The following is a 13177-nucleotide window of genomic DNA, read 5'->3' on the forward strand; positions in this document are numbered from 1 at the left end:
CTCTATATGTTTGCTCTCTTGTTCATTGGATACTATTTCATCTCCTGCTGTCTCAGCCACCTCCCTGAGGTTTAATCAAGTATGAGTTTTCTCTTTTGACGACACAGTATAGGAGAATTCCATGAGAAAGCTTTTCCTCTTTCCTCCTAATCATAAACACAGAAGATTTCTGGAGTTTTCTAGGAATATTAATGAATAAATAGTAAGGAAGATTTAATTTTGAGGGATTTTAAATACATATTTGGAAGATTTTTGTGTTTTTTGTTTGTTTGAGGTGACACTGGTTTTCTCTGTTTTATTCCCTTTCTGGCAATCTGTTTTAAGATACACAGTCCAGTTTTCCTGTCTTTAAAAGTAGGCTGACATAGTCGATCCTGCCACTTCTCTTCTGCAGGTAACAATGTCTTAAGCACAATGCATTACATTTGGATTTCACTTAAAGCACTTTATGAAGATAATTAAAAAATCTCAACACTCAGAAATTGACAGAGGTTTTTTTGTTTTTATATCTAATGTCAAGAATAAGAAACTTAGTCTATAAGAACTCCAGTATATAACTTTCCCAAAGCTACAGGGGTCATAAAGGGAAACCTAATTCCAGCTGACTCAGAGCTTTGCACTCTGGATATTGTTGCCTGTAGCTAAGACAAAACTGGTTCTTGATGAAGGGTTCACAGACCTCATCCTTATATAAAAGTAAAAACTGAAGACTGCCAATAATTCTTAATTTGTCATATCTTGTACGTTGGTCCCTTTTGGTTTTTCCTCTATCAATTTACCATATTATATCCATATTAGATGTCTGTATTTTCATTGAATAATTAAGCGGTCACAGGCACTGTTCTGCAAGTATAAATAGAAGATTTGAAAGAGTATTAAGGCACCAATAATAAAGGAAGTATTAGAGTCAAGTTTATTTTATATATGTGAGGAAATAAAACAATGTAGAAAGAGAAGGTGATATTATATTAGACTAAGAGTTTAGGAGATAGGTCTCTGAGGAAATGGCATTTGGGATAAACATTAACAGCAAGAAGGAGCCAGAAAAATGCAGATGTGTGTGCATGTATGAGTGTGTCAATGATTGGTAAGAGATTTGTAGGGAAGTGTTAGTAAAAACTCAAATTATTAGCGCTTGAGTTAATAAGCTATAGCTATAACTGAATTTGTGATAGAAGTATAAGAGATTAGAGAACAGAGAGAACTAGAACCAACAAAATCACTTAAGAAAATTGCATTTCACTTATTAAGAAAACAAACACAACAAAACAAAACAAAAATACCATAATTCATTGCTGTACTGAATATATATCTAGTGACTCTGAATGTCTCAGACAAAGAAGAAACCTCACTCTTCAGTGCTCAGCTGTGACATGGTGCAAGCATAGCTAGATGCAAAAACATGTTCTTTGGGATGCCCCAAAGTATGTAATCACAGATGGTTAAAGAACTGAAAATACATGGCAGTTGTAAAATACCAGGACTACATTTTTTTTTTGTAGCTGGTAGTTTGTTGGGGCAAAGGACTAAGTTAATAAATATGCTGGCTAACCTCTTCTGCTCTAGGAAGTGGGGCAAGTTGTCTTACCCTCAATATAGCTTTATGAATCTCTAGTTACTGACAGATGGAAAAAATCTGAAACAAGGTAAAGAAATAACTTGAGACTTTGGTTGAGAATTATACACTCAAATTAAATTAAGTCTGTGAATGCTCTTTATGAATTTCCCATCCTACATTCAATTTTTAGTTTTTTCAAACCCAGAGAAAATCTTTAACATTTCTTTAATAAAGTGAAATGTTCCTTGCTTCACCCAAAGATATCACATGCAGAGATATTACACGCAGAGCAAATGCTCTTAGTGTGAGCAGAATCAGGACTTCTAATTTATTGCATTTACTAAGGCTTCAAGAAAAAGAAATATGCTAAAAAAGTATTGAGATGTTCATAAATTTGAAATATGTCTCAATTATCATTTTTTTATATTTCATACTCATCTTGGTGAGCTTGTGTTTGTGGTATTGATGTGACACTTTTCCTTGTTTTAATTTTTAAGAAATACTTGTTGAATGAAGGAATTTAATGATAATAAGTGTAATAGTGTGGTTGATAAGGCAGGCACCTGCTAGTCCTAACTACACCATTCAGTGTGTGTATGGTGGAGGGTTCTTGGACAAATTCCTTAACTCAGAACTTCCATAAATTGGCATACAGTAAAATATCAACTTCAAATATATTTTTATCCTTAATTTATTCACATATTCATATCCAATCTGCTAAGAACAGTTGAACATCAGTGACAGAGGATTAAGCATGAGTTATTTCACAACATACTCTAAGCTTCTGGCATACAATAGCTGTTTCTTTTGGCTGGTAAACAGATTTTTCAAACATTTCTACAAATATCTGGGTTCATGGAGCAGAGAAAGAAGGAAGCTGTCCTGGATTTTCTGATGTCAATGTCTGTTTTCTTGTGAAATCGCATTAAGATTCAATCAACAGTATAAAGAGCTCATAGAAAGTTGTGATAGTGATAAGACACTGGGTTTCATTCACAAAAGATTCTCTTCTCACATTATGTACATACACTCACATATACCACATTGATTTCAGTTTTCTCATCTTCTAAAAAAGGGGAGTGAGGTAGTTGTACTAATTTTTATAGCGCGTCAATATCACAGATTTATTTTATGATACACTATAACAGTGGGTGGAGAATTTCTAGTATCCTGTAAAGCACTTAGAAAAGTAATGGCAATTGTCAATGTTTGTCTGTTCTTTAATTATTCTTAAATGTACTTACCATGATCAACATGTTAAGAGCTGTTTCAAGGACGATTCCTCAAAGACTTACAAATAATTATATTTAAGGTTAATCACCTTAGGTTTATTAATTAAGATTATATCTTTCGCACCTTCCTTCTTGCAAGAAGAAAGGTAATATCTTTTCAAATATTTGCTGAAACAAATTTTGAAACAAAAATTTGCTGAAACAAACCAGCAACTCCCTATGCCATTTGTTACTCAAACTTTACTTCATCTCAACTTTTTTCCCTTCAGTGGCAAAGAATCAGTTTGCCCAGAGAGTCAAGTACTCATATATCAGGATGTATTTAAGACGTGGAAAACTTTTAATGGTGAGTTAACAGTCCATCTCCCACTTCAACATTTACTTGTGTCCCCTGTCATGATGCATATTTGATGAAGTCTTCAGAAAATTTAAACTCTGAGAACACCTGAAGGTGAAGAGATACTTTTTTCCCTCTAAATGTTTGCTGTACCATCCTTTCTCAGGGTCCTAATTGAAAACATATTAACACTCTTCTTAAAAGTGTACTAACAAGAACTTTGGCAGATGGCTTTTGCTCTTTACTTTGCAACCCACCTTATTGACTCACCCACGCAGAGATAAAGGCTGAAAACACTTCTCTCCCTTCTCAGGAGTCCAACTGCAGGGATTCCTCAATGGGGAATAATTTTACAGTAAACCAGTCGTCCCGGGCATCATCCCCTGAAGAGCTTAACAGGCACCATGGGCTTTGGGGCAGAAACTGACTTTAACCATGTCTCTGCCAAACAAATTATAAAGACACCCACTGTGATTGGGAAATCCTTGGGCCCAGTACAAGTCTGAATTCTTTGGTTGCTAAGTTTCCTTCCTTTATAGTTAAAAAGAACTGGTGTGTTTGGGAATATAAAGTACAATACTAGAGAGACCTGAGTTGAAGATGGTCTCTACCACTTGCAGTTATACAGGTTGAATAAGCTCTCTGAGCTTCATGTTTCATGGATATAAAATATCCTAGTATAAGCATTGGGAGGAAATGGATGTAATAGTTAAGAATATTGGCCCTGCTTCTCTCTCCAGCCAACACAGCAAGCAGACTCACCACCCTCCCCCTGTCTACATGGAACATGACTACCAGGGGTGTGGATCTTCCTGGCAACGTGGGAAAGAAATCCCAGAATGAGCTGAGATTCAGCATCAAGGGATTGAGAAAAACTCTAGAATGAGCTGAGACCCAGCATCAAGGGATTGAGAAAACCTTCTCGACCAAAAGGAGGAAGAGTGAAACGAGACAAAGTGTCAATGGCTGAGAGATTCCAAACAAAGTTGAGAGGTTATCCTGGAGGTTATTCTTATGCATTAAGTAGATATTACCTTGTTATCCAAGATGTAATGGAGAGGGTGGAGGGAACTGCTTGAAAATGTAGAGCTGTATTCCAGTAGTCATGTTTCTTGCTGATGATTGTATAATGATATAGCTTTCACAATGGGACTGTGTGATTGTGAAAACCTTGTGTCTGATGCTCCTTTTATCTACCTTGTCGACAGATGAGAGGAACATATGGAATAAAAATAAATAATAGGGGGAACAAATGTTAAAATAGATTTAATTTGAAATGCTAGTGATCAATGAAAGGGATCAGTAGAGGTATGGCCTGCAAAAAAATTTTTTTTCTGTTTGTTATATTTTTCTGTTGTCTTTTTATTTCTTTTTTGGAATTGATGCTAATGTTCTGGGAAATGATCATGATGATGAATATGCAACTACGTGATGATATTGTGAATTGCTAAGTGTATATGTTGGGAATGTTTGTTTCTTATAATTTTTTTAATTAATAAAAAATTAAAAAAAAAAAAGAATATTGGCCTTGGGTAAATTGTGTGGGCTTGAATCTCAACTCTGTCACTTAAGAACTCTGAGATTTTGAATATGCTATTTAACGTCTCAATGACACAAGTTTCCCCATCTTTGAGATTTGGATGAGAGAAACCAATGCATAGGACTATTGTGAGGATTAGATGGAATAATTCATTAAAGAATTTGGAACAATATCTGGCAATACTTACATAGTTATCTCTAATGTTTAATATTTATGTGAAATATAATTCATATGCAATAAAATTATATGAAACAATAATATTGTGTTTCACACACTAATATATGTAAATCATTTACCATAGTTCAAAAAGTACACATTGTTTATTTATTCCATAATAATTATTACAACTTTCATACAAGTACTAATAAATAAAATTCCTCTGGTTGCATCAGAAATAATAAAAGCTTAGTAAAATTAAGGACTTTCCAGCTTTTAAGACATGTTTCTGTAGTTTAATAGATAACAAAATACTAACCACAGCATTGACTACCAAGGCAGACAATTCATGCCCTCCAAAATAATGTATTGTAAAAATTACCTGTTTCACCATATAGTTGTAAAGCAAAACTAAAATAACAGTTTCTGTTTTTGTGGACACAGTCCTTTGTAAAACAAAAGGATGAATGTGATACTATACAGAGACCTGAGAATGCTTTCAACAATAAGAACTCAATAGTCACCCCAATTTTCTGCCTATCAGCATTTTACTAGCCTAAAAAGGAAATCTGGATGCAATAGAGAGCAATCTCCCTTTGCTGAAGACACAGAGGACAGAGATCAGATCTCAGATACAGTAAGATGAATTAAAATTTGGAGCAACTACTGGATAGGAAGTCACTGCAGAAGAAGGAGCCCTACTTAGATATTCACTTGCATTTTTGACAAAATGCTAAGATGCAAATCCATAGGGCATGACTCCAGAAGACTTGGCAGAGAACAACTACTGGCAGGCAAGGATGGGCTATAAATTGAATGGAGAGTCTAGATTTTATACAATACAGGAGGAACACTGGAATTTTTGCAGAGAGAGTGAACAGACTTTTTTTGGTCTTTTTTGGGAGGGAGGAGGGAGTTCATGGGCCAGGAATTGAACCTGGGTCTCCTGCATAGCAAGCGAAAATTTTACCACTGAACTACCCTTGCATCCCAAGGACAGATGTCTTTGAATACTGTAGGTTTTGATTTGAAATCCTAGAAACGCCACATCGTAAGAGTAAGACTATTGAAACTTAGAGTAAGGACTAATAATTATCCACCCTTATAACACTTAAAAACCAAATGCAAAAGCATCAAAATGATCCTCCAGTAAGTTTACTGACTGCCAGAACAAATCTTGACTCCCTTTATATAAGATAATATGAGCCATTGCTTCTCTGCCTTTTGGCTAAGATCAAGTGTAGTATCTGTTCTTATCAGTTTGGTAACTGATGCGTCCTCTGTCCAAGGAGAATGTATTGAATGAATTTTTGGAGCAGGGAGGTGGAATAGGAGCTCGCTCCGTCCACTCCATGTATTGACCTGGTATTGCAGTACTTTCAGGAACAGTGCACAAAAAAAAAAAGAAAAAGATAGTATGATCCAGACTACCAATAAATGGTATCAATGATACCCAATACACACACACACAAAATAGACAAATAAAGAAGTAAAAACATTGCTCAGAGTCAAAATAAAACAAAACAGCCATAGAAGGAGATCCAGGATGAACACAAAATTTTTGAATTAGAAGAAAATTACTTCAAAACAGATATGATAGATATATTTAGACACTTAAATACAAATATAGACATAGTTACCAGATAGGAAATAGAGAAATGAAAACTATATAAATGAAGCCAATGGTAATTACAGAATGAAAAATATAATACCTGAATTAAAAGAAAAAAATCACTTCATAAGATTATAATATGTTATCAACGTGTTGGGAACTGAAGAAAAATAAACAAATTTCAGTGACGTATGGAGACAGGTCAAGAGAAACATTCCAAACCAAGGCAAAGAAAGAAAGCACTGAAAAATATATTGACAGGTACTCAATGAACTATATACTAATATTAAATCAAACAATAATGTGAGTATAGTCAGAGAAGGAAAAAAATGGAGAATTGTGGCAGGAAAGAAGTTTTAGAAATAATAGTTGAATAGCTTCCATTATTCCACAAACAGAAATAATACACAAATTCAAGGTCATTGAATACACAAGAATACACAAGAAATAATAATGCTCCCAAGGGTCATTAGCAATGAAAAAATTCCACCTAGACACATCAAATTTAAACAGCTAAAAATCAAAGACTAATATAAACATCTTGAAAGCAGCTAGAGAGTAAATATATACTATGGACTAGAGAACAGTGATAAGAATGGACTCTGTATTTTCATGACAAAAATAATGCATGGCTTCAAATGGTGGAATGCTTTTTCTCTTATATTTTTTAATTTTTATTTTGAAATATTTTAAATTTACATGAGAGTTGTACACCCATCACCCAGTTTATCCTGTTAACACTTTTGATTACCACAATAAACTTATTAAAACTAAGAAATTAGCCATAATAAACTTACTAAAACTAAGAAATTAACACTGGTACAAAACCATTAACTAAACTACAGACTATCTTCTAATCTCACGAGGGTTTCCAATAATATCTTTTTTTCTCTTCCACAACTCAATCCAGAATACTAACTTTCATTTTTTTCATCATGTTACTTTTGTCTCCTTCGGTATGGTTTCTTGCTCTTTCCTCATTCTTTCATGACTTTGACATTTTGAAAAAACAAATACTTATCAGTTATCCTGTAGAATATCTCTGCATTTGGGTTTATCTAATATTTTTCATAATAACCTGGAGTATGAATTTAGGACAAGGATATTACTCATCACATTATATCAGTGACTACATGATGTCAACATGACATATTACAGGTGATGCAAACTTGATTATTTGGTTAAATTGGTAACTGCCAGGTTTATTCATTACAAAGTTTTTGTTTGTTTGTTTGTCTTACCTCTGTGCTCTGTTGGTTAGAAAAGAGTCATTGAGTCCCACTTATAATCAAGAGGAGGAGAATTTAAGTCCACCTCCGGAAGGATCAAAGAATTTGATATGGTACAGTAATTACTAAATTTTTCAGTAAGGTAAATTGAACGATGCAAATATCCTATTTCTTCTTAAAGTTTCACCTATTAGTTTAGCCTTCCTCAGTAAATCATGTCTGCAGCAATTATTATTGTGGTGTTGTAATATTAATTTTATATTTCCCTCATTTTTATTATTTGGATTTTTTTCTACAAGGAAGAGTTATTCCTTCTCTCCATTTATTTCTTTAGTTGCTTTTTTATATCAGTATGGGCTCATGCACAGACATTTATTTTTTGCTTTGGGTTATAATAGAATAATAATGTTATTTAATTTCTTAATAATTATTTAATATTGTACTAGAGAAGAATGGATTCAAAAATAAATTGTAGATAATAGGATTCAGATTTCTTACTGTCAGATAAAGAAGTTATAACCAAGAAATGATATTTCAAAATTATTATAAGAAGAAAAGCTTCCAAGGTATAATTATAATCAAGTAAAAATCATTTCAAAATTGAAGATGAAATAGTAGAATTCATAATTACCAAAGCTACACTAGAAATAATTTTAAAGATCTTCAAGGTGAAGGAAATATTATCCAGTATAAATTTGGACCTATGTTAAGAATACAGAGTATTACATGAGATAAATATGGAGGTAGATATATTTTTTAACTTTTAATCATTTAACCATATGAAAATTTGATATATAATATGAATTGTGTTATATTTATGCAATTAAATATATTCAGTAATAAAAAGGAATAAACTATTGAAACGTGGTTGAATCTCAATATAATCATCTTGAGTGAAAGATCTTAGTAAAAGAGGTGTGATTGAGATATTATTAGAGCATGAAGGATAGTCACCTAGTTCAACAGCGAGTGTGGTGGTAGAGTAACAAGAGGCATTTTCAGTGTGGCAATGCTAAATGCATATTTTGGGTGGGGGTATTGGGAAGGTGTCAAAGAAAGAAAAGTATCAGGCATTGCAAGCAGAGTCATAGGATAAACTAATGGTCAGATACCAAAAACTGCAAGGCATTTCAACTATTTTTGTGCTTCTGGAATGCAAAAATTAAGGCAGGCTCTGTTGAGAGATGAACCATTCAAGGAAGGCTTTATTTGCTGTGTTTAAATAATTTTACTTTCTTGTCTCATCTTAAAACTGATCATTTCAATGTGTCTCTAGAAATCCCACAATTCAAATGGATCCTCCCTGTAAACAGTGCCACCTGCCACCAAAATACCTGTCACACAATGGAGAATTATGTTTACATTCCTACTCTGCTAATCGATTTAAACTCTTCACCCTGAGGAAGTTATATTCTATTTTGTTTTATTTATATTTTTAATAAGAGGTGGTCTAGGGTAGTTGAACAAATATGTTTTCAATGAACGATTACTTAGGGGGGGAATCAAAGACTGACAATGCCTTTTCTTTCTTCTTTTCATGCCAACGTTGTAAATAATCTTACAATACAATTTGACCCAGAGTATTTCCATTTAAGTGAAAGATTTACTTGACCTTTTCTTGGTTATATTTTTAATAGAGTGATTTCTTCAGAGAAGCTACATGAACATTCAGTTCAGAAGGAAAGTCATGACAGAGTGTTGAAATCAGTTTCTCTAGTCTGACCTTGTTCAAGAGATCCTAGAAAATTTTCACAAAATTGACCTCCCAAGTTATGTACCAAGATTATTTTTTAAATCTTCCCTAAAGAGTTAAGGGACATTGAGTTGTATTTAAAAATCTCACATTCAAAAAGTACGGCTACTCATGGTGTTTAACAAAGACACAGAATTTTACATATATTTATCAGAAAGTGAAGAAAACTGCTTTAACTTCATCCAAAGGCCTAGAGAATATTGCAGGATATGTCCACCTCTTGTGTATACCGTAGCTTAAAGAAATAATGAGCTGCGTAAGATTTATATCAGAAGTCATTGCACTGCAGTTATTACAACTTTTATTTTCTTAAATGTATCTAAATATTCTGAAGTTTATTATTATTTGGTTTATATTTTTCCAGTGGAATCCACATTTATTATGCAGGTCAGAAGGAAAACATTCTGATTTTATATATTTGCCAAATTTTCAGGAACTAGAACAAAGTGAGACCCTTTTTACTTAATTTTTGTAGGATTCTAGGTTTTTAGTTAGAAGACATTTTAGATATCACTGAGTCCTACTCTTGTGATCTTATTTTTACCTGTAAATTATATTCTCTTACAAGACTGTCAGTTTCCCCTAGAATAACCTGTGCTAGTTTGAATCTGTTACATACCCCAGAAAAGGCTATGTTCTATTGTAGGTGTGAAACTTTGGTTAGGTTATTTCAATTGAGATGTGACTCACTCCATTCAAGGTGAATCTTAATCCTTTTACTAAAGTCCTTTATGAGAGCATACAGGACAGAAAAAAAATAAAAGGAAGAAAGAAAAGCTCACAGAGAAAAAGCCTCCAGAGGAGCTGAGAGTTAGAGAGCCTCTGAAGCTAAAAGCTAAATGCAACAAAAAGAAGGACTAGAAGATGGCAGACATTTGCCTTCCCATGTGACAAAGGTCCCACATGCCAGCAGCCTTTCTTCAGAGCAGGTATCCTCCTGCTGATGCCTTAATGTGAAAATCTTCATGGACTTAGAAACGTAACTTGTAATCTAATAAGTTTCCATTGTTCAAAGCCAGTCCGTTTCTGATATATTGCATTTTGGCAGCCTTAACAAAGCAAAACATAATTTCAGTCCTTTACAGATTGAGATTGACTTTTGCAGAACAATCAAAATGTTTTTCCCCTTTGAACAGGGACTGCCTTGATGACTTGGGAAAGACCACATTGTCCTTCAGTCAGTGTTTTTGGATAATTAATTGACACAGATCAGATAGAAGCTATGCTCTGGATCAAGATGTTATCACTAGTATTTTGTCCCTGTAGCTCAGAGCATTTTGCGGTGAAGCATCTTCAGGATACGTACTCGAATCTCTTTAGTTTTGACAGTGTAGACAATTGGGTTGAGCATTGGAGGCACAAGAAAGTGCAGATAGGAGAGAAGCATGTATACCTGAGCCGGTAGTTTCTTTTTTCTAAAGCGATGGATCATGGACAGGCTGACTAGTGGTGTATAGAATAACAGGACAGCACAGATGTGGGAAATGCAGGTGTTGAAGGCCTTCAGGCGCTCAGCATTGGAAGCAATGCTCAACACTGTCTTCAGGATCAGCACATAGGAGAGAAGTATGAGAATAGCATCCAGCCCCAGGGTGGTGAGCATGACGAAGAGGCCAAAGCCACTGTTCACATGAGTGTTGGAACTGGCCAGTCTTAGAACATCAGGGTGAACACAATAGGAATGAGACAGAGCACTCACAGGCTGGAATTGCAGTCGTCCTAGAAGCACAGGTAAGGGCAGATGGAGGACAGCACTACGGGCAATGATGGCCAGCCCAATGGTCCCAATGCACTTGGTTGTGAGAATAGTGGCATAACGCAATGGCTCTCGGATAGCCACACAGCGGTCAAAAGCCATGGCCAACAGCACAGCTGACTCAATGACTGAAAAAGTATGAATGAAGAAGAGTTGCACAAAGCAGGTTGAGGCTTCCACCTTCCTCTGGCCTAGGAGAAAGACAGCTGCCATGGAAGGCAGTGTAGATGCTGAGAGTCCCAGGTCCGCCATTGAGAGCATGGACAGGAAGAGATACATAGGTGTGTGAAGGCTAGGCAGAGTCTTGACAATGTATATGATGGTGATGTTTCCAATCACAGAAAGAATAAAGATTGAACAGATAGGAATAGCTGTCCAGCAATGTGCACTTTCCAGGCCTGGGAGATCCATCAGTATAAAGTAGAAGCTGCTGGTATTGATGTTGTTAGGAGTTGTCATAGTAATTGTGGGAAGGGCTTGCTCTGGACAAATTGAGAATAAAGCAAAGAGTTATTCATTCACAGCATTTTTCAATCATGCCATACCATAGGGCAAAGCCTACAGAATAAAATTGCCCTTCCTCTTTACCTCTTCTCATGGTACTGAACCTCCTCTCTTTTAAGAATTCCACTGGAGGATGATATTGATACTAGTGGTGGTTTTCCTTAGGTTTCAGCAGCATATTTGAGCCATTCAGATAGAGAAAATACATTCCTCATCCTGAAGACAGTGCATGCATTTAAAAATACAAAAGACAACTCCATGTTGAGAGCATAGGACCCATGTGCATAAGTTAGACTACTTTTGCTTACAAAATATAAGATTTCTAAAGAAAACTGGATAAGGAGATTGTATGCAGCGGTTTGGGAGTTAGAACGCAAAGTATAAAATCATAATCACTGACCCTGAATTCCTGATTTTGCTAGATTGATCTTCTGTTCTGAAAAGGGCCAAGAACATCAAAAGTGAAAACTGGGGAAGGATATCAAGGTGCATTTGGGATGACGAGTGCCTTTACTGAATTTAAATTCCTTCTCAATTTTTGGAAGAAGCTGTGGTCTACAAACTGCTGGCAGAGATGGTATGGATAAGTGAGAGGAAGAAAGTGAAGACTACACAGAACTTGTATTGGAAACAATATTATATTCTCAATGGCATCACACATTTACTGAGCTTTTGCTATATAATCAATGTTAGGGACAATGACAGGTAATATATAGCATTTGCCTTTGTAATGCACTAGTAAACATAGAATAGATCCATAATGTATTTCAGGACAGCATTGACCATGAAACTGATAAAAGATCTCAACAGTCATTTGCTTTCTGACCTATGCAACTCCTCTTCTCTATGAACGGTCCTGGATACCTCAAGGACACGTTATAGAGGGAAGTGTGAAATTTGAGTACATAGAGATGTGAGAAATCTGGCATACATATATATATGATCTATTTGGTCATATATATTACCTATTTTTATATATGTATAGTTAATATTAAATGTTTATATTCCTTTCTCAGCATCTTAGGGAAATTTTCTTAACAGTGGAAATTTCAATATCTTCCAAGGAAGACCATTATGTGACTTACATGAATATGATGAAGAACAATCTTCATTATATTCTAATATTTTTCTACCTTCTGCTGTGTGTGGCTTTTTAAGTCATGAATATCTGCAGTCCCCACTTCACATGTTGGTCAAATCATTGGTCTAAGGAAAATCCATAGAAATTCTGTAAAGGGTGAACAAAGATGTCAGAATTTAAGCAAGTAGAGTTATCAAACAGTAAGCAAATATTGACAGTGATTATAGAACAAGTGGTGGAGAAAGAAAAATCATAATCACTTCCAAGAAAAAAAAGTAGAGGCAGGCCTTTGGGATTTTAGAAAGGAAACAATAGAAAAGGGGAGTATAAGACTAGGAAAATTGAGTTTTCTTTGTGGGTCTATCTTTGAAGAGGGCAAAGGCAGATGATTTTCAGAAGTTATCTGTGTTGCTTTGACA

At 34.9% G+C, this 13177-nt stretch overlaps 1 protein-coding gene and 1 non-coding gene across 2 annotated transcripts; one reads left to right on the forward strand and one right to left on the reverse strand.

Annotated features, from left to right (window-relative positions):
• Positions 1-6031: 6031 nt before the first annotated feature.
• On the forward strand, positions 6032-6222 carry LOC143645433 (U2 spliceosomal RNA). The gene has a single exon (XR_013157142.1). It is a non-coding gene; the product is annotated as a U2 spliceosomal RNA (small nuclear RNA).
• A 4462-nt stretch (positions 6223-10684) lies between these two features.
• LOC143645170 (olfactory receptor 51G2-like) lies at positions 10685-11632 on the reverse strand. The gene has a single exon (XM_077114743.1). The coding sequence runs from the start codon at positions 11630-11632 to the stop codon at positions 10685-10687; it is 948 nt and encodes a 315-aa protein (XP_076970858.1).
• Between the last annotated feature and the right edge of the window lie 1545 nt (positions 11633-13177).

The sequence above is a fragment of the Tamandua tetradactyla genome, chromosome 8 (assembly GCF_023851605.1).
Source record: "Tamandua tetradactyla isolate mTamTet1 chromosome 8, mTamTet1.pri, whole genome shotgun sequence".
Classification (NCBI taxonomy): Eukaryota; Metazoa; Chordata; class Mammalia; order Pilosa; family Myrmecophagidae; genus Tamandua; species Tamandua tetradactyla.